A 21,744-nucleotide genomic window follows, 5' to 3' on the forward strand; every position below is an offset into this window, starting at 1 on the left:
GGCTGCATTTAAATTGGAATCTGTAAGAAATGATATGCACTAAATGAAAATCAAAAAGTAAGTTTGAAACAAAGCAAATCCCCTTTTCAAAAAATAAAAAAAATAATAAAATAAAGCCTACTGCATGTGAAAGAACAAATTTCCAAGGCTGAACCTAGTACATTTTATTGTTCCAGCACATTCTACAAGTGAGTCCCCTCAAGAGGATGCACTCTATCAATGTAAGTCAGAGGTATTATAGATATTTTTTAAGTTTTCCCAATAGATGTCCAAGGAACAGTCTATGTTTAGGAGAAGCTAATTTGATTCTAAATCAAAATGTTCTAATAGACAATAAAAAATGGACTTTCTGCTTTAAACTAGTGCAGAGAAGTTGAAACCACGAGAGAGACTCAAAAGCTTAACTTATTCCTATGGCAGCCACAAGAGCAATGTGGCCAAAACTCCCACTGAGCCCCATCTCTGAATATGAAAGAAGACAAAAGACCAGTTTCTCTTTTAGGAAACCAGGAGACATGTTCCAATGGAATGCTTCCTCAATGAGCAGGTGTTGATCCTCAATATAGGCCCCAGAGTCATCAAATGAATAAAAATGTATGCATTATATTTTAATATGCTGCTCTGTCATTGTGGATTATTCTATGACCACATTTACAGGCTTATGATCAAGTCTGAAGAGAAAAGAACTTCCGAAACAAGTTGGCACCAATGATGAGTTTCACAAAGCTAAGCAGTGACTAACATTCCTAACATCCAAAGTTTCTATTTGTTTTGTTTTTAACTTCAGATACCAACACGTCTTTTTCCTGCCATCTAGACAAAAAGACTGAATGGTACTTACGGAGCTGTAGAGATACCCTTCTCCGTTCATTGCCACATAGAGGCTGGCTTTCACTCCCTGGATTGCCACAACCCGGAGGCCCACAGGGATCAGGTTGAAAAGGGCTGAGAAAGAGAAACAGAAAGAAAGAAAATAAAACTAAAATGACAGGCGAATATTCAACATCCCTTATTCAAGAAATAATCAACACACCTTCATTAACCAATGACTATGCACTGATCCTGGGGAGAAGGTAGAAAGAAAGAAAAAAGGAAAACTAAGAGTCCTTGTTCTCATGGTACTTAAGTGAATCCAGGGAAGACAGTGTGCAAATACATAAGGTCATTGGAAGGGAAAGGGGCTAGGGTGGCTAATCAGGGAAACTTTGAATGAGTTGAGGTCAAATAAGAAAATATTTGTAGAGTGCTTAGCACTGACATATACTCAGCATTAAATAAGTGCTAGCCATCATCATCATCATCATCACTGTCACCATCATGGATATCCTAATCATTGTTCTATGTCTTCTGAGAAATGGAGGTGAGGAAGAATGGCATGCCAGGCATGGAAGCCTGCCAGTAAAAAGCACAGAGAGGAGACATGGTGTGTGATCTCAGAGGAATGGCCATACTTCCCATTTGTCTGGAGCAGAGTGTATATACAAGGGTCTACAGCTATGGCCCACCTTGAGAAAAGCAAAATGTAAATGTGAGACTGATTCATTTATATTCAATCATGCCCAAAGCACAGAACCACTAGGGCTTATGGGAACCTTGTGAGTTAAAGATGAAAGAAATGTGAAGGAGAAGAATATCTTTTCACACTCAGAACAATTAGCTACAAGGCTGTTCCAAAAAAGAGGAAGGGATATCAGAAATTAAAACCATCCTTACAAAGTGCAGAGGATGGGGCAGCTAGGTTGTGCAGTAAGTAGAGCACCGGCCCTGGAGCCAGGAGGACCTGAGTTCAAATCTGGCCTCAGACACTTGACACACTTTACTAGCTGTGTAACTTTGGGCAAGTCACTTAACCCCAATTCCCCAGTCTTCCCCCCTGCAAAACAAACAAACAAACAAAGTGCAGAGGAAATGTGGATGATGGACAGGTCTAGTTGGACAGCGAATGGAATAGCAAAGTACAGAGACTTGCCTGATTCCTTGTCACAAGGAGTATTTCCCAGGAGGAGCTAAATAAATCATAATAGTATTTACCCAAAACAAAAATCTGAATAAAGGGGGAAATTCCTTAGAAAGTATCTGAGAGATTCCTCTGGGCAGGAATATTAAAACTAATACACATAATGTGGTGCTTTCAGGTTTACAAAGTCTTCCCTTCTCAACTAATCTGAGAGGCAGTTGCTTATATCACTATTTTCCCATTGAAGAGGTGAGCAGAGTGAGCAGAGAGGTTGAGCAACTTGTATATGGTCACAACTCAAGTGACCCAGACAGTATTTGAACCCAAGTATTTTGACCACATGTCTTATACTAATTTCCATACATCATAAAGGAATCAAGACAACTATACAGGGAGAAGGAGGAGAAAGAGGAGGAGAAAAGAGGAAGAGGATGAGGAAGAGGAAGAAGGGAGGGAAGGAGCAAGGGAAGGAGGAAGGGTGGAAGGAAGGAAAAGAAAAGAAGAAAGGAAGGAAAAGAAAGAAATAAAGGAAGGAAAAGAAAGAAAGAAGAAGCTATACTGTAAAAGTCAAAGTTATTCTATCCCCCAACCAACTGGTCAGGATGGAGCTTAGTTTATTTTTCTCATTGTCATGCTGGATTGGGCAGACTACACTCTACATTCTCTGCAGGTCATTTGAAGAACAACTGGAGACAACTGCAGCTTCAGTGTGCTACTCTAACCTGATGAAGCCACTGGTTCATCCACATGCTTCCTGAACTCATAAGGACTCACTCAACACTTTCACTCGTGAAAAATTTGTTAATCAGAAACTTCTTTGATTTTTAGGCCACTAGTATTCTGTGAAAATCCCCAATGCCCTGAACTTCACGCTTGGCAACATTGAGGATACTCCCAATGTCCACAACTCTGTCCTCAAGGACCTTGAAATCTGGTAAGAATACAGGCTGGGAGACCATACCATTTACAAAAGGCTTTGTACACATGACCTCATACAGTCCTCACAATAACCCTGGAGCACATAGAGTGGGCTACAACAGGTTAATATCTCCACTTTACAGGTTAAGAAACAGACTCAGAGAGCTTGTGACATACTCATGGTCACAAGATGAGTTAGCAGAAAAGACAAGGTTCAAACACAATTTTCTCCTACCTCACACTTCGGAGTTTTTCCCAGTTTGAGCTCAGAAGAGGGAGAGATTAATGTGGACTCTCATAACCCCGTAGTCCCTGGATCCTGATTTAATTATGCTCTGAAATTTATGGAAAAGTCTTTGAAAGTAAGATAAAATTTGATATGAGAGATCACTGAACCTGGGAAAAGAAATTATCACAGACCAACTCCCTTATGATGTTAGATGTTTCTGGAGCACAGAGGCCCAAGGAAAACACACACAAGTCTCACTTTCCTGGCTGCCTTCCCAGAACTGGCCAACAGGCCATAGTTGCAAACATAGAAGAGAAAATACCCAGGCATTCCAGAACACTGTAATCCTGCTGCTTGCTGCAAACAAGATCCTTCTGGCCCTTCTTTCATGACCAACTCCTTGGACTCAAGTTCTAATAGGGGCCAGCCAAAGTAAAAAATGTTTTGCACTTCAGTGAGCACTAAATCTGTGAGTTCCAGCTCAATCCTATGAATTTTCCTAGGGCAATGGCTCAATTTTCTGCCTCCTCATAATTCAGTGGAGTTAATTTACCCAATGTGTTAATATAGGGAATGTTTCGGGGCGGAGCCAAGATGGCAGCTGGTAAGCACAGACTAGAGTGAGCTCCGTACCCGAGTCCCTCCAAAAACCTATAAAAAATGGCTCTGAACCAATCCTAGAATGGCAGAACCCACAGAACAGCAGAGGGAAGCAGGGCTCCAGCCCAGGACAGCCTGGATCGTCTCTGGGTGAGGTCTATTCCACACGGAGCTGGGAGCTGGGAACGGAGTGGAGCAGAGCCCAGCCTGAGCGGCGTGGACGATCCAGACCAGAAGCCAGGCGGAGGGGGCCCTAGCGCCCTGAATATGTGAGCTGCGGCAGTTACCAGACCCCCTCGACCCACAAACACCAAAGACTGCTGAGAAGGTTAGTGGGAAAAGCTGCGGGAGTGGAAGGAGTTCGCGGTTCGGCTTCCAGCCCCGGGGGCAGCGGAGGTGGGGCAACTACAGCTGTTGTTACTTCCGGCTCCAGGCCCACCTGGTGGGAGGAATTAAGTGGCAGATCAGAGCAGGAGTGCAACAGCCTGCTGAAGATCTAAGCCCAGTCTGGACTGGGGGTCCTTGGGGAAGGAGGAGTGCGGCTCTGACAGAGCTGGCACCTCCCCCCCAAACGTAGAACATAGAACTCGTTAGTCTACAAGCAGTCATACCCCACTGAAAAACTCAAGGGTCAAGTTAGTTGGTTGGGAATATGGCCAGGCAGCGAAAACGCGCCCAGATTCAGTCTCAGACTTTGGATTCTTTCTTTGGTGACAAAGAAGACCAAAACATACAGCCTAAAGAAGACAACAAAGTCATAGAGCCTACAACCAAAGCCTCCAAGAAAAACATGAACTGGTCCCAGGCCATAGAAGAACTCAAAAAGGATTTGGAAAAGCAAGTTAGAGAAATAGAGGAAAAATTGGGAAGAGAAATGAGAAGGATGCGAGAAAACCATGAAAAACAAGTCAATGACTTGCTAAAGGAGACCCAAAAAAATACTGAAAAATACACTGAAGAAAACAACACCTTAAAAAACAGACTAACTCAAATGGCAAAAGAGCTCCAAAAAGCCAATGAGGAGAAGAATGCCTTGAAAGGCAGAATTAGCCAAATGGAAAAGGAGGTCCAAAAGACCACTGAAGAAAATACTACTTTAAAAATTAGATTGGAACAAGTGGAAGCTAGTGACTTTATGAGAAATCAGGATATTATAAAACAGAACCAGAGGAATGAAAAAATGGAAGACAATGTGAAATATCTCCTTGGAAAAACCACTGACCTGGAAAATAGATCCAGGAGAGATAATTTAAAAATAATTGGACTACCTGAAAGCCATGATCAAGAAAAGAGCCTAGATACCATCTTTCAGGAAATTATCAAGGAGAACTGCCCTGATATTCTAGAGCCACAGGGCAAAATAGAAATTGAAAGAATCCATTGATCGCCTTCTCAAATAGATCCCAAAAAAGGAATGTTTCATGGATGAATAATTGGAGGGATTTGAAGTGGATTGTGATGGCTCCATTGGAACTAGAAAATTGGGAATGGGAAGCATTCACCTAGCCTAGAAGCAACATAACTAAAACCAGTGGGGAAGAAGGTGTTTGACATGTAGGAGGGCATCCAGAGACCTGCTTGACTAAAATATTTAGTTTGTATTAGGGTCTTGTGGAGACTAAGGTCTTTGAACAAGATAGACCTTAAAGATAGCCCAGAGGGTCAGGTTAACATTGTGGCCTTTGTCAGATGGAGGCAGGGGGCAAGGAGTGAAATATAAAGATAACTGCAGAGCAATTGTGACTGCATGTCTTCTGCTCATTTTTATTTTCTACTCGGTGTCAATGAAATGAAGTCACCTTCCCTAGACAAATGCTCCAGGAATGAGAGAGGGAAATCGAACACAAACACAAATACTGAGATAATTTAAATTGAGTATCCTCTGAGTAATAAATAAAGAATTAAAGCACATGTACACATATTGAGAAAAAGGCACTGGGACCATTTGTTCATGACAAAAGTAGACAGATTGCTATCCGAAAGAGGACCCTTGAAGAACCTCACTGGCTATGTGGGACCAACTTGATGAATATCCCCCACTGCTTTACTAGGAACATGTCCCCTTTGCTACTAATGAAGTAACATCCATAAAGTTCTTTCAAAAACTTACAATGCTATAGAAATGCTAGCTATTATTAATTTAATGACCATCCTTTATTATTGTAGAAATGATCAGTGGAAATAGAAAAAAAACAAAAAGAAAACAAGGTGGTGTAGATGGAGAATGATGAACTTGGAGACAATCAATCAACAAGCATTTCTTAGCAGCCTACTCTGTGCCAGGCACTGTGTTAAGCACTGGAAATACAAAAAGAGGCAAAAGACAGTCCCTGCCTTCATGGAGCTCACAACTAAGGAACTCTCTGCAAGCTCAAGTCAGATGCCAGATTGCCACTGACTTGTCCGGACTTTCCCTGTACACCAAAGCAGAATATTATTTCTCATCCATGACTTTTCATTCATGAGTGGATGAGATTTAATACACTGGTCCCTTAGTGATGTTGCTCTAAGTATTAAAAGATAACTCTATGCACTAAGTAATGGGCATCCTGACTATTTGTTTCTTCTTTCAATCCACTCCTCCCTTTGCCTCCTTCCAGAGTCAGTCCTTGGGACTCCTAACATAAGTGAAGGGAGTTGGTATTTAAAGTTGAAAACTGTATTTGCCAGTCACACAGAAAGACATTTCTGGTTGAATCGGCTGAAAACGACAACCCAGTGGAACGGGATAATTGGAGCTCAAAGTGTATGCCTCAAGATTGGCTAAGTAAAGGTTTCCTTGGACACATGGTAAGAGACACGTGCATTTAAGGAAACCAACTGAGAGAGCACGTTCCTAGGGAGCTTTTCCCATGTGAGGGTTGTAAGTAAACTGCTGAGCCCAGCAGAGTAAAGAAGGAGATGCTGTGAAAGTCTGATGTGAAAAGGAGAGTGAGAACTCCCTCCAGACTGTGGGGGAGCATGGGGGGTGGAGAAAGGGTGTTGGGAGGCAGAGCAATCTTAGGCAGAGGAAGGCAGGCACTGTGGCATGTGCCTCACAAAAGGTGAAAGACAAAGAATGATTCATTCTGGGAGGGAGAAGGCAGCCCTCTTTCCCTGGACTAAGATTTCACTTACTTTTTGTTTAGCTTCGTGATGCTACCAAAAACAAACAAATAAACAAACAACAACACCGGCCACTTGGCAGGAGATTTACTGCTTAGATATTTTTTTCCTTAGGACCCACAGAATTCCGTCAGCAGAAACATACCACAGTCCAGTGAGCAAAAGCCATGAACCAGAGACCCACCCAATGCTGCCAAGGACCTCTGGGGATGGGGGCCTCTCCTTGTCCCCATCTATAAAACGTGGAAGATGAATGATGCTCTTTTCTCTCTATTACTTCTTGTGATGGACAATAGTAGTGAGGGCCTCTATTTTTAGGTATGTTCAGAAGCTAATACTCCCCTCTCACCTACAAGTATTGATCCCAAGGAAATGCAGGTATATTCCTACTACCACACAGAGATAACTTTGAAAAGCAGACTGGCATGTCCTACCTGGTAAAATCCCAGAGGTATGAAAAAAAAAACACCATGGAGGAATTGAAATATGCTAAAGACTCTTTTTTATTTTATCATTGTATTTATTTATGTTGTAATTAGCATCTATCTATAAGGTACTAATTTTGCCAGTCCTAGTTTTAATTGGTCACCTTTGGTACATGTTGTATGTATCTCCTCTGTATATGGCAATGATTTTTTTCCCCTTCCTTTTTTGTTAGAGAAGTGGTGAAAAAGAGAGTGTCTCCACATCTAGCAGCTGTTCCAGGTGAAGTCCCAAAGTAGAGGGTGGGGGAAAAGAGGAAATATTTTATTCCTACTACTGCTACTACTGAAGAGGTGAAAGGTGGAGAGGTGCTCGACACCCCAAAATATCGACGCACCGGGTCCTGCCGAAAGAATTCGACTCAAGCCTTCTTAGCCAAAGAAAAAGACAAAGTTTATTAGGGAACAGTTACAGTGGCCAGATCCTCCAGCAGCCCCGCCATAGGCTAGACTCCTAAAGAATCTGAGCGCCTTGTGCAGGCAGGATGGGATTTAAATACATAAAAGATTGTGGGAAAGATTGAGGGGTTGTCTGGGGTGACTGGTGGGGGGCTTTTGGGATGGTCCTGAGGGGAAGTCTAAGGAAGATAAGGTGGAGCCAGAGTCCAGGATCCAAGAGAATGGGATATCAAGGTTGGGAAGTAACTGAAGGCATGCATATCTAAAGTAACAATAGAGGGAGAGATTTGGGCCTAAGAAGAATGCGAGGCTATAGCCTCAGGCTAAAACCGAATCAAGCAGGGAAGAGTCTAAAGACAAACTGGCTTTTTTGGGGGGTTAGGAAGAAAAGGTCTCTGGGCCTGTACCCCATCACTACTACTACTACTACTACTTACTACTACTACCACCACCACCACCACTACCACTACTACTACTACTACTACTACTACTACTACTACTACTACTACTACTAGCATTTCTTGTTGTACCAGAAGCGAGCGAGACACACCACAGAGTATAAGTTTTAAGTGGAGAATTTATTAGCCGGCGGCCATCGGGGTACGGCACCACAAATCAATGGCAAATGTGTTGGGGTGATGGCTTGGCTTATATAGGATATGGGGGTACAGAGTAGGGGGGAAGAGGAACAAAGGTCCTGGCTGATCAAAAGATTCAGTCAGGTTATCGTACTAGTGGGATAATCTCATTTACATTCCTTGGTGGAGTCACAGAGTCCCAGGGATATCTCCCAGGAAGGGTCTATCAAGTTATCTCTTAGTGGGATGGTCCTATCTATTGACATTCCAGGAAGGAACCAAGGAGTCTCAGGGATATCTGCTAGACAGGATCTGCCAGGTTATCTCTCAGTGGGATGGTCCTATCTATTGACATTTCAGGAAGGAGCCATGGAGTCCCAGGGGGTTTGCTAAATACCAAAGATATCTGAATCCATTCTTTCTGGGGGGGCTTGTCAGTAGCTAGGGGTTACTCAGGGGTTCCTAATTTTCCTTGTATTACATTCCCCACTTTTTTTCTTCATGGGAATTTCAAATCCTTGAAAAAGGAACGACCTGATGGGGCATAGCAATAAAATTAGGAGGCCAACCAAAACGCTAAGCAGGGGTGACAATAAAAGGAATGCTAGGTCGTTGGCCCCAGGGGAAGGCCAGACCTAATTGGAAGACTCAAGGAGAGTCCAAGGAGCCTCCCCAGGTACTGCACTCCAGAAATTTTTTAAAAATGGTATAAAACATCCCACATTTCCCAAAACATCCCACATTTCCCCCTTTTTGGTCAAAGGCAAACTGAAAGTTTCGCCTAAAGACCAATTAAAGGTATGGAAAAAAAACTATTTTCCACAGGGTGAAGTTTTAAAATCCCTATCTAGGTGGAGTCAGGTTTTCCCTTTTCTGTATTTGGACATCCCCAGGGATGGGCAGAAATTGTAAACTAATTGTAAGTAAGCAGAGGGAACATAATAAAAGTTCAGGAAAAAACAGTCTTGGGAACACAAAGACGCAGAAGGGAAAAAAGCAGATCTTTGCTCAGGTTCTGGTTCCGGATCCCGTGAGAAAGCCGTCCGCGTCTGGTGCTGTCCCTCTCAGGCTCTTGGAACCGCAGGGCGAGGTCTTCTATAGGCCCAGATGTCCACTCCTCACAATGTTCATTTAAAGCAGTATTTTAAAATCCCAGATGCCTGATTGTAGTTATCTGGTCCCTTGATAGTAAAAGAGAGTTCTGCTTCTCTGGTTCAGATCTAGAAATTCTAGGCAATTTTAACTTACTGTAACTTACAGATACCTTACAAAGGGGATATATTTTCACCTGTACCACTATCTTATACAATTTTCTTGTATTAGCATCCAAATTTAAGATCTTATTACCAAAACACACCTAACAGCTCGAATTTCCAGAATTGATAAATTTTTAGAGCCATTCATACACATCTGTACATAATTCTTAGGGGAATCAATCAATTGCCTTTTTTCAAAATTCGCTATCCCTTCCTTTTATTAGACATCTATCACATTACATCTTTGCCTTATTTGCTTTGCCTAATCATTTTCCCCTTTTGGAGGATGTTATCCCTATATTATTTCAATGTTTTATTTGGTCATGAACCTAAGTTAAAATTGTAAGCTGTATCATACCTGTATCCTATTATAATAACTCAGAGATATTTCAATATTCATCTATCTATTACCTAACAGATTTAGCATAGTGCTTACAAAACTTCTTAATAATTTAAATTTGCTATGAAAGAAACGAGGGACTATGTAATAGAAGGAAAGAACTTCCTTAGCTCTGTTTGATTGCAGGCACCAGTCATATCTGATAGCCAATCTTACAATCACCAGGTGCTGAAAGCAGGGCTTAGGTGTAACCAGGTGGGGACTTTCCTTTTCAGAAAGGAAATAGCAGAGTTGGGAAATAAAGTCAGGAAGATCCTACCTAGGCTGTGTCCAAGGTCGTCTTCACGACTGCTCCCAGGCAGACCCACCTAAAAAATTCTCAGCTTGTAACACCTGGTGTGCCATTACCGGCTTCATGTGACCTAGTCCTGTAATCAGAGCTTAAGATAATATTAAATTGTAGTCCCATAAAATCTTAAATAGCAAATAAATATCCTTCAGATAAGACTGCCCAAATTTTATTGAGCTAATAATTATCAAATCAAGCTACATAACTTTTCCATCTTCTAAATACTTCTTCACACTCATCGCCAACTTTCTTTGACCATCTGAAACTATCATTCTCGGGACAAGAGAGGCTTAGCTAACTCCCATTTGTCCCCAAACTTTCTTATCTGCCTTTCCTATTTTCCCTCAACCTTAATTCACCTTTCCAAATCTTTCAAACCTAGTACTAAGTCTTCTTTACATTTCAACCATAAGACAAAACAACTCATAAGTTAGTACTTTCATTGTCATAACTGTGTATACTGGAATCCCATTCCAGCTTCTTAAACACACAAAGACACAAAAAAAGGGGATTTGTTTTTCGTGATAACTCATTCTAAAAGAAGGAACACTTATTAAAAAGATCTGCCATCTCACCTCCCCCCTGAGGGTGGGTTCTTCTCCATCAGATGGCAGACTTCACTAATTAACTACTAGGCCAAACCCATCTCAAGTCTTAGTCTAATCTTATCAGTTTTTTTAAGAAGCCAGGTTGAAGGCTTCTTGACCCCTACTGTCCTCTTATTGCTGCCCCTCTCCTTTCCTTCCCTTCTGACAGGTGGGCTAAGGTGAAATTCTTTTCTTCTTATCTAAACTAAGGGCGGGGAGGAGTAAGGAATTCAGACTGTCGTTTGGAACCTCCTTACTCAAAAAAAAAAAAACTTGAATAAGACATTGAATGGGCCCTTCTATAGATAAGCATCAATTCTAATAATTCTAATAAGGATTTTTTTTTTATCCAGATGTTAAAAGGCATGCTCGCTAAACTTTCCTGAACACAATTATTTAGAAGGTTTTAAAATGATAGACATCTCCTTTTTCCTTAAAGCAAATTAACCCTTAAATGCTGGGATTCATTAACTAAGTTGATGCCAAATGTCCTCATTCTCAAATATTGCACAGAATTCCTAGACATTGCAAAGTTCCTTAATCAAAAAGTGTTATAATGGGAGGACACTTAATATCTATAAATTACATACTCAATTAATTAGCCTTATCACAATAATAAGGTTTACCAGGACTTGAAAAAGCTTTTTTTTTTTCATAAGAATTCCTCTACACAGAAAACCACACAAGATTGATAAGAATTCATGACTAGATGGTTTCAAAAGTTCTTGTTCCAGTTAACAACCTCATCTTAACTAACTACGATTCTCAATCTAACAACATCCAGATTATAAGAGAATTATTCTCTAACAGCACAGGTAATGCGATGTTAACGAATTTGTATATAATAACAAACTTAGAAATAAGTACACCGCAAGCAATTATCATGTATCTAAAACTTGAAACAGATTCCAATTAATTACCAATCTAGTGATCATAACTGAGTTGGATAAGCAAATCAAATCTGATTCATAACCACTAGTGGTAACATTTTAATTTCTAAGGCCCAATACTCTCTGCATTGTAAAAGATTACCACATTTTTTAATATTGCTGATACATCTGTTTGTCACATTACTCAATTTAGAAATGTACCAGAGCCCGAAACATAATTATGCATTTTAAAACTTGAAACAACCCTTTTATCAATTTAGGTGATCACATTTCTAAATCTCCTTGCACGGAGAATCTTTCATATCATTATTTGAAACTATAACTTTAAATCACCAGATATATTCTCATAATAGAAAACTTTTTCACGCAAAAAGTCTGTTCTCATGGTTAAATATCAGTATTATTAATTATTTACTTGTTATAACCACATATAACAGTTCCAAATTTTATCACATCCCTTTAAAAACCCAATTCACATATATCAAAATCAGATTAAAATTGCTATAATATCATTTCTTACCACACAATGGTCTTCTCAAATTTCACAATCTAAGAGAATTTTGGGAACACAATGCAAGTTTAGAAATACAGAAACAATAATTTTCAGATGACGTCTATTGCATTTCCAGATACACATATAAAAATTATTCAGCTTATTACTTTTGGTATTATATATTAATGTATTAATATATAATACATGTATCACATATACTAATACATTAACATCCCAAATACACTTTATTTAGCTGTATATTCTTCAGCACCACTACCTCTGGTCCAGGTATAGGAACTTTTGCCTGGCCATGAATGAATTTATGAAAGAAAGAGAAACTTAATTTTGTTCCAAGCTTCATCTTATACAAAAATGCCTAAAAGGATTTTTTCAGACTCCCAAGGAAGATAAGAGCAGGAAAAAATCCCTTTTAGTTTTCTAAAGGGGCTCCTCCCTAGGTAGGGCCTGGCAGCCCCTTGAGGGCAAGGAGCCTACCCTTCCAAGCACTAACTAACCAGCCCTGTTTCTTTACAAGTTTCCTTTAGCTTCAGCTCTGATAACCTTTCAATGTGGAGGGTGGGGGAAGGGTGAGGCCAGGAGCAGCACATGGCAGCCAAGAGGAGCACATGGACTCCTGACTAGACAGGTAATCTCAAGCTGCTATTCTACAACCCTCCTAAATTCCTTATACAGGTTTTCTATCTCTCTCTTTCATAAATTTACCTTTTAAACTTTACCACAAGGACGGGCTACAAAGGTACTCAGGGGCACAGGACTGACTGTCAGTCTGTGACTTTCTATCCCTCTCCTCATTGCCCGGTGGGGAGGGCGATTTAAGTTTTTCCCTACAGTTCTCCTGCATTCTCTACTAATCTGATCCGGGAGAAGAGGAGTTTGATTTAACTGCTCTAACTTTTACTGCAGCCCTAGTGAAAAGATCTCAATGATTGTAATTCAGGTAAACTTCACCCCTTGCTCACTCCCAAAAACCTCTTTTGTACTTGAATCTAAGGGAATCCGGGACTAAGACAAATGCGAGAGTCCCGCTGAAGACTATAACTGAGGTTTTAGCCAGAAGGCATTCATTGGGAGGAGATGTTTCCAGCAAGAGTGAGCTCCTGGAATGGATTTACAATTTCAGGAGTTCTTTCTTCCCAAATTCAACTAACCAATTTCCAAACTTTTTAACAATTTAAAACCCAGAATTTGCCAAATTTTAACCCATTCCCGTAGTTCCACGCTGGCCAAACGGGAGCCACAAGGAAGGGAGTCTGTTTCCCTAGTGGCAGCCTGATATCTCTGGCTGCCTAAGTTTCAGATTTTTTTAACAAAACATAGACATTTCACAATTGACACAGACACGCTAACAGAGACGAACTCAAAACACAACAAAGTTCACGGTGTGGATCGAACTGAAGGCTAAGCAGGCCCCCTCAGAGGAAAGATTTCCTCCTCAAAGATACGACCCCCAATCTCTCTCACACCTCCAACACAAAACAGAGACCAACAGCATGGGCTAATTGGAGGCTAAACAGGTCCCCTCAGAGGAAAGAAGATAAACCAGGTTTCCTCTTCAAGGAAAACACCCCCAATCTTCCCATACCCAAACAGACCCGGTAGCATGGGTTAACTGAGGCTAAGCAGGTCCCCTCAGAGGGAAGAAAATAAACCAGGTTCCCTCTTCAAGGAAAACACCCCAATCTTCCCACACCCCAATAGGAAGGGTGGCGTCCCAGCTTCCTAGCTCTGTACCACAGCCTCGTCAGGGTTTAGCATGGTATCAGAGACCCAAATGGCTAGCCCCAAACCAGAAACCAAACCAGAAAAACCTTACCTCTAGAGGTCTACAAAACCAGAATTCTCCGTAGGCCGAAAAGGGACAGGTCAGCAAAGAGTCCATTCTCCGAGACCATCACTCCACATCAGAGTCCTAGGAAAAGAAATCCCCAGGAGCCGGCCCTCTGAAGTGAGAGAAGGTGGATCGGGGGCAGAGACTCCCTGTTGAGGTCCGGAATTCTGTGTGTGTCTCCAGGGCGGTAACACGAAATACCGCCACATCTCGCTGGGGCCTCCAAAATGTTGTACCAGAAGCGAGCGAGACACACCACAGAGTATAAGTTTTAAGTGGAGAATTTATTAGCCGGCGGCCATCGGGGTACGGCACCACAAATCAATGGCAAATGTGTTGGGGTGATGGCTTGGCTTATATAGGATATGGGGGTACAGAGTAGGGGGGAAGAGGAACAAAGGTCCTGGCTGATCAAAAGATTCAGTCAGGTTATCGTACTAGTGGGATAATCTCATTTACATTCCTTGGTGGAGTCACAGAGTCCCAGGGATATCTCCCAGGAAGGGTCTATCAAGTTATCTCTTAGTGGGATGGTCCTATCTATTGACATTCCAGGAAGGAACCAAGGAGTCTCAGGGATATCTGCTAGACAGGATCTGCCAGGTTATCTCTCAGTGGGATGGTCCTATCTATTGACATTTCAGGAAGGAGCCATGGAGTCCCAGGGGGTTTGCTAAATACCAAAGATATCTGAATCCATTCTTTCTGGGGGGGCTTGTCAGTAGCTAGGGGTTACTCAGGGGTTCCTAATTTTCCTTGTATTACATTATAGTTCAGACTGTGTGTTAGGCGGTTTACTAGTATCATTTTATCCTCAAAATAAGCCTGGAATGTAAATGCTATTATTATCCCTATTTTACAGTTGGGCAAGCAAAACCAATCAGAGGATAAGTGACTTACCCAGGGCCACAAATCTAGTGGTCATCTAAGGCTGGATTGGAACCCTGATCTTCCTGAATCCAGGACCAATCTTCTAGCTGCCCTATTTGTGGGCAGATTATTAAAGAGCAGCACAATGAAACTATTTTTAGCAATTGGAATGAGGTCTTATGTAGAAAATGGGATTTGAACTGTGATTAGAGGAAGCTCAAAATTCTGTGAAATGGATGAATACAAAGAAGCCATGGGAGACCAGTCCCTTAGGCAAAGGCTTGGAGGTGAGAAACATAATGATCTGTCCAGAGAAGAACAGGCATACTTCATTAGAAAAGAGCATGTTGGAAGGGGGTTGCAATGAAAGAAACCTGGGAAGGTAAATGGGAAGAAGATTATGGAGAGCCTTAAATGCCGAATGGGCTTTTATCTTTTATCCTAGAAGTACTAAGGGGCCACTGGAAAAAAAAAAAAAAAACAAATATCTGTGGGTCTGGGGAAGAATCTTTCAGTCCGTGTTTTAGAATATATATTTTACAGCTTATTGGAAAATCAACTGAAAAGGTAAAATGCTGGAGACAGTGAAACCAAAGTGAAACCAATTAGAAATTTATTGTTGTACTGTAGGATGCAGTTAATAAGGAACTGAACACTGGGGTAGAGACTGTATGAGTGGAAAAAGGGAGCTAATAGATGTCTCAGTGACAATAAAGAGTCGAGAATAACTCCAGAGCTATAAAATTGAGCAATCAGGATGATGGTTGTGCCTTCAACAGAAGTACAAACCATTGTGGAATGTGATGGGTTTGGGAAGGGGGATGGGGATTAAACAGTGGAAAAAAGTACTGAGTTCGGATTTAATCTGAATATGAGTTTTATTCCTAGCTGAGTGACCTTGGGAAAGTGACCTAATCTTCCTGAGACTCAGTTCTTCATTTGTAAAATGAAGGAGTTTAACTAAATGTTCTTTAATGCCCCTTCCAATTCTAAGCCTATGATGACAATGAGTTACATTCTTGATGTGTTAGTTTGACATGCCTTGGGGCTATATCAGCTTTCCATTAAATTTGTCTGTGCCAGCTGATTCTTGTTACACCTTCTTCATTTCCCTCCATTCAAAAAAAAAGTTGGGAGTGGAGGAGAAGAGCAACATATACCACCAAGTTTCTCCAAGTTGACAGCCATAAGAAAGCCAGAATTCCCTGTGACTCAGAACGTGCAACTTCATCATCATCCCTACTCATTTCTAATGAAATGAGCTACTCCTGAATGAGGAATGACAAATTTTGAATAAGCAAATAGGAAGACTGTTATATTTCTAATTCCTGCATTCATTTCCTAGAACCAGCAGTATATCTTTAAAATCATTTTATATTTGACTCTCCTCCATGAACTCAATGATCCAGCCAATCAGTATTTGCTGCTCCTTACCAAGGAGGTCCGGTTACCATCTCCACTTGGGGTCTCCCATGCCTGGAATTTTCTTCCTTCTAGGCTCCTAGTTACCAGTAAGACTCAGGTTAAACTCTCTCTTCCAAGGGTTACCTTCATCTACTCTGTGTTTCTTTTGCAGGCTCTGAGTTATGGATGCTATATAATTCATAAGAGGATAAGCTCCTTGAAGGCAGAGACCATTATGGCTTCTTTGCATCATCAATGCTTAGCCTAGGTTAAAGCTCATGAATTTTAGATAAATTGATTCCATTGATTGATTAAAAGTATATACATATGAGAACCAAGAGACTTTGGGGTATAAACCTTTTCCACACAATCTCAGACTTTGATGAACATTCCACAGCAAGTTTCACAATGTCAAGGATTCTTTCAGGAGTCTCTTTAAAAAGTACTCAGTAATAGTGAAAATAGAATTTTAATCCACAACATCTTATTTAAAAAAGTAAAATGGCCACTGGGCTACTCCCTGAAAGCTGATCCCTTCCTAAAATAATATTTGTATTATAGATGGTGAACAGCTATCTCCTAATTAAGTTTTCCCCCTTATATTTATGGGAGTTCTTCTTTGGCCCCTCCTCAAATGTGACAGTCATTTCTTTTTATTCCCCTATGGTCTTTGGACAAGAGGGGTATCTTTCTAGACTTCCCAAATGAAATTTTCCTGGAAATGGGAGCAATGATTTAGGAACAAAGGGAGGAATCCAAGTTTTTAGTCATATTTTAGTTTCTTTTACTCTTAATATCTATTATTCACTTCTTTAGACTATATACAGAAAAAAAATGCTTTGGTTTAAGGGAATTATAAGTCAAGAGGAAAGCAATGGTGTAATGCACACAAAACCAGAAAAAGTTTAAAAAAAACCTAACAAACTTCCCAAAGTTTTCAATATAATTTTGACTCCAGACTATCAATTCAAACATATCTACTCAATTAAACAGTTTGTTTTTTTTTCAAAAATCATCATCATCCCTTAAGTAAATAAAATAGCCATTTCTTTTCTCCAATGGATTGACCACTTTTTGGCTAACTGGCAGGATTGACTGCTCAGGATCCATATGACAACAGCACTCTCTTGATTCAAAATGGGCATTGTAACTAATCAATAAAAAAATACTTACAAGGAACCTACTATGTTCTAGGGGCTATGAGAATCACTGGGGATATAATGACTCAAATTAAACTATCCCTGCCCTCCAGGAGTGTATAATCTTTCAGGGAGATAAGGAATTCGTACACCTATGATATATGCAAAATAAACCCAAGGGAATGTGGGAGGAGGGGACTTTACTGGAGACTAGGTAGAATCAAGAGAGGACACATGTGGAAAGCTGCATTTGAACTGAGCTTTAAGGGCAAATAGACTTTTTAAGAGGTAGAAATGGGGAGAGGGTGCACTGCAAACACAACAGTGAAGCTTGTACAAGGACACAGAGGGGATATCATAGATCATGAGTTAGGAGTAACAGGCAGGTCAGTTTGGTTGGACCAAAGCACATATATGGATAGAATAAATAAACAGCTTGGAAAGATTAGTTGGAATCAGGTTTTGAAGGTCTTTAAAAGTTAGAGAGATGACTTTATGTAAATCATCAAAGAGTGGCTCCTTGGAGAATCATATAACCTAATAAAATAGCTGCCATTTCTGCAGCACTTAATATGGCCAGGCACTCTACTGAGCCCTTTACAGGTATTATTTCTTTTGATTTTCACAACAACCCTGCAAGGCAGATGCTACTTTTGTCACCACTTGTCAGATGAATAAACTGAGGCAAACAGAGGTTAAGTGACCTGTCCAAGGGCAGACCTCTAGCAAGTGTTTGAGGTCTCATTTGAATTCAGTTCTTCCTGACTCCACATCCAGCACAACCTTGATTATTTGTCTCTTTTTTATTAAGAAATCCAGTTGAAATTGATTGGAATTCAATTCAATAAATATTTATTCAACATCTACTATGTACAAACACTGGGACTAGAAGACAAAACTGAAATGATGTCTGCCCTCAAGAAACTTACATTCTACTTGGCTGAGCAAACCAACAGACACACAAATGAGAAAATGAAATTTGTATGGAGTCTTAACAAGAGGAGAGGGCAGCAAAGGCCCTTTCACAAAGCTGGGAAAGCTCTGAGTTTCTGGGTGGCATTATATAAAAGCCCATCTCTGGGAGATATTTTGCAGAAGTCTGACTTCTTGCATAATTAAAAAGTCAACTTCTAAGTGATTCTGATTTTTTTCTATAAACTGAAAAATGAAGCATCACCCAATAGATAATGAGAGCAAATGACTGTCATCATTCATCCTATGCAGTCAATTTGTCTTCCAGAGACAAATAGCTTGTCTCATGGTGTGTTTAAAGGAAGTTTTCCAAAGAACAGGTATAAGGTCATGAGATCAAAGAGCAAAAATATCTCCCAAATGATTGATAAATGTTTGGTAGACTGTGTCCTATTGACCTCCACTGGATAAGGCCTGTTTCATCCTGCTTTCCCAGAATGTTCTGGTGGATCGAGTCATCCTGCCATCTGCCCTGATACTGACCCCTCTGCTCAACTGGAATAGCATTGTATGGACTGGACTAGTACACACAATTTTGGAACTCCACTCTGCAGCTGAGTCATCCTGATTGCTAGGTCAATGTAAACTCACCTAACCCACTATCTCTACAGACAGCAAACCAGGCTTCCAACCTATCCAACCTAGACATTCTGTCATTCACCTTGTTGTGATACCAGTACCCCGCCCCCCGCCAACCTCCACATTTCTTTCTACTCTAAGAATAATAATGAAAGTAAGCATGCAATTGCTTCTTGACAGAGTGGAACCCTTTCTGGGGCTCCTCCTTCTCTTCCTTCACTGGCACCCATCCCCCACATATTTTCTACTCGTATTAGAATGGGAACTCCTAGAAGCAGGGGTGCTATCATTGTCGTCTTTTTAATCTCTGGCTCCTAGCGCAGTATCTAATACAGAATAAACACTAAACAAATTAATTATTCATTGAATGTCCCTGTAAAATTTAAATAAAAGGAAACTCTAGAGACTGAAAAGAAGTAGCCATAGAAAAGGACAGAAACATGAACACAGGAGAAAGGCATATCAAACCCTTCTAAGGGCTTTCAAACCACACACATAATGCAGAGGATAGTCACAAGTCATTACTCCTTTTCAGCTTTTTTTTTTGGCCAAGGCTGGGTCAGTCAGAACAAGGGAGGGATGGTAGGAGGGAAAAGACAGGTGTATCCATGGGTTAGCAAGATGGAGACTTCAGGAAAGCCATAGTATACATATTTCTAGACTCAAATTTTCAGTTAAATGTAAACACATTTTCAAAAATTCTATAGTGATTTCGAACTTTCCATAAACAAGCAGCTTAATGGGCTTGGACAGATGCCTAGCAAGCTTCGTACTTTCTTAAATGTTTTAATCAAAAGAAGGAAGCCCTTTTATGACCGTGAAGCAGCCTCTTGGGGCTGGTGGTGTTCTGCTTTAAGAGGTGCACAGTAATTACCTGCAAGGTCATGGAAAAGCTAAGCAGTGAACATAAGAGTCCCTGTGTTCAGACTATAGGTTTGGGAAGGCCATTTTCTATTCAAGACATCCATTTGAATAATTTGCCAGTTTATTTACCTCATGCTTCTGTGTTAGTTGTTAGTTTCTACCTATGTTTCTTCATCAGTAAATAAGAGGATTAAGACACAAAAAAACTAAGACCTGCTTTAGCTTAAATGTCTATGATTCCTTTGGTTACGACAATCTATTCTGAATGAAGCTGTCAGATTCTTCTTCCAAAAACACTAAGTTGCACATTTCATCACCACCCTCCTAGTGGAGAACTAGCCTTTTTTAATTAAATTTTATTTTAAGTTCTAAATTATCTCCTTCTCCTATACCCATTCTCAACCCCTGAGAAGACAAGAAAAATAAAGTCCATTACAAATATATATGATCCAAAAGAAATTTGTGATAGCCCTGTTTGAATTTTAAAAAAAGAAAAGAAAAAGAAAGTAAGAGAAGAAAATGTGTTTCACTGTGCACTCTGGCTCCTCAGCTCTCAATCTGGACTTGGGCAGCAGGTTTCAACATGACGCCTAGGAATTGTTGTTGGTCAATGTATTGGTCATAGTGCCTAAATCTTTCAAAACTAATTATCTTTACAACATTGTGTCTTTGTATAAATTGTTCTCCTGGTTCTCCTCACTTCATTTTGTATGAGTTCATAGAAGTCTTCTCAGGCATTTCTGAAACTTCATTCATCTTTTCTTAGAGGATGATAGTATTTCATTATGTTCCCACACTGAATCTGTTTCCAGAGGACCGGAGTGGGGAAGGCCTAGATTCCACTTTCTACCTCTGATATTGATTGGCTATGAGATCATGCACTTACTTCACTTACTTTCTAAGCCTCAGACACCTCCTCTGTGAAATCAAGGAATTTGGTGGCCTCTGACTTCCCTTTCAGCTCTGAATTGGTGATTTTTTATTTATGGAATAAAATCCAGCCTCTTTGCCCTGGCATTCAGCAACCTTAATAACCTGCCCCTGCCTTAATGTCTCCAAATATATTTTGCAATGTGTGTTTACATGAACAATTATTTCCAGCTTAATTCACCACTACTCCCTATATACAAAAGTGTCATTTGCATTTCTCAGAGGGTACCACACATTTTTGAGGTTATTTTATTCCTTTTATTACTCTGAGAAAATAGGGGCCTTCCATCCCCATCACCAGCAACACCAGCTGTTAACTATGGGCAAGTTAAGACAACAGCCCTAGGAACAAGAGTCCCCCACCTCAAGACCACAAAGCCAAGGTCAAGCAAAAAAACGCTTCTGGGTAAAGGAAATACCATACTGTCCACCACCAACACTAACTACCAATTAGCTGCCAGCAACAGCCTGAGAGTCCTCCTAGCCAAACTGCCTGGCTTTGACAGCACCCTCCCCATCCATCACACAGGGAAACAACTCTTAGGAACATATGAGCCAGCCCTTTTTGGTGGTGCTGTTGTGGCCTGCCCCTTCAGCAGTAACAGCTAATGAAGAACTGGAAAAGAAAATTTCCAAAGCCGAAGTCCTTGGTTCCATGCAATGCTTCAATATTAGTAAGGGAGATGGAGTTAGCATTGGAAATGACATAACTTTCCTCCTTGTTACTGCAACCTAAGGCCTGCTGTGGCTTACCTGTAGACTTGAAGGTAAAATCTCCTCTGTGGGAGCTCTTTCAGGCAGAGAATAGCTGGCTTTTCCATTCATATCCCGTGTAAATAACACGGCAATTTTGCCCATTGTGGGTTTTCATTGATTCAATCATTTTCATTAAGTCCTTAATTAAACCATGCACTGGATTTCAGAAGAGACTTCATAAAGTTTTTTTTTTTTCTA

General features: G+C 40.6%; 1 protein-coding gene across 1 annotated transcript in view; it reads right to left on the bottom strand.

The window, feature by feature from the left end:
* Nucleotides 1-21,744, bottom strand: part of FGF12 (fibroblast growth factor 12) — a 262,211-nt gene that overhangs the window by 186,874 nt on the left and 53,593 nt on the right. Inside the window, exon 3 of the mRNA XM_036754914.1 lies at nucleotides 842-945. Coding sequence (XP_036610809.1) covers nucleotides 842-945 — 104 coding nt within the window. The remainder of the gene's footprint in view (nucleotides 1-841; nucleotides 946-21,744) is intronic.

The sequence above is a fragment of the Trichosurus vulpecula genome, chromosome 4 (genome assembly GCF_011100635.1).
Source record: "Trichosurus vulpecula isolate mTriVul1 chromosome 4, mTriVul1.pri, whole genome shotgun sequence".
NCBI lineage: Eukaryota > Metazoa > Chordata > Mammalia > Diprotodontia > Phalangeridae > Trichosurus > Trichosurus vulpecula.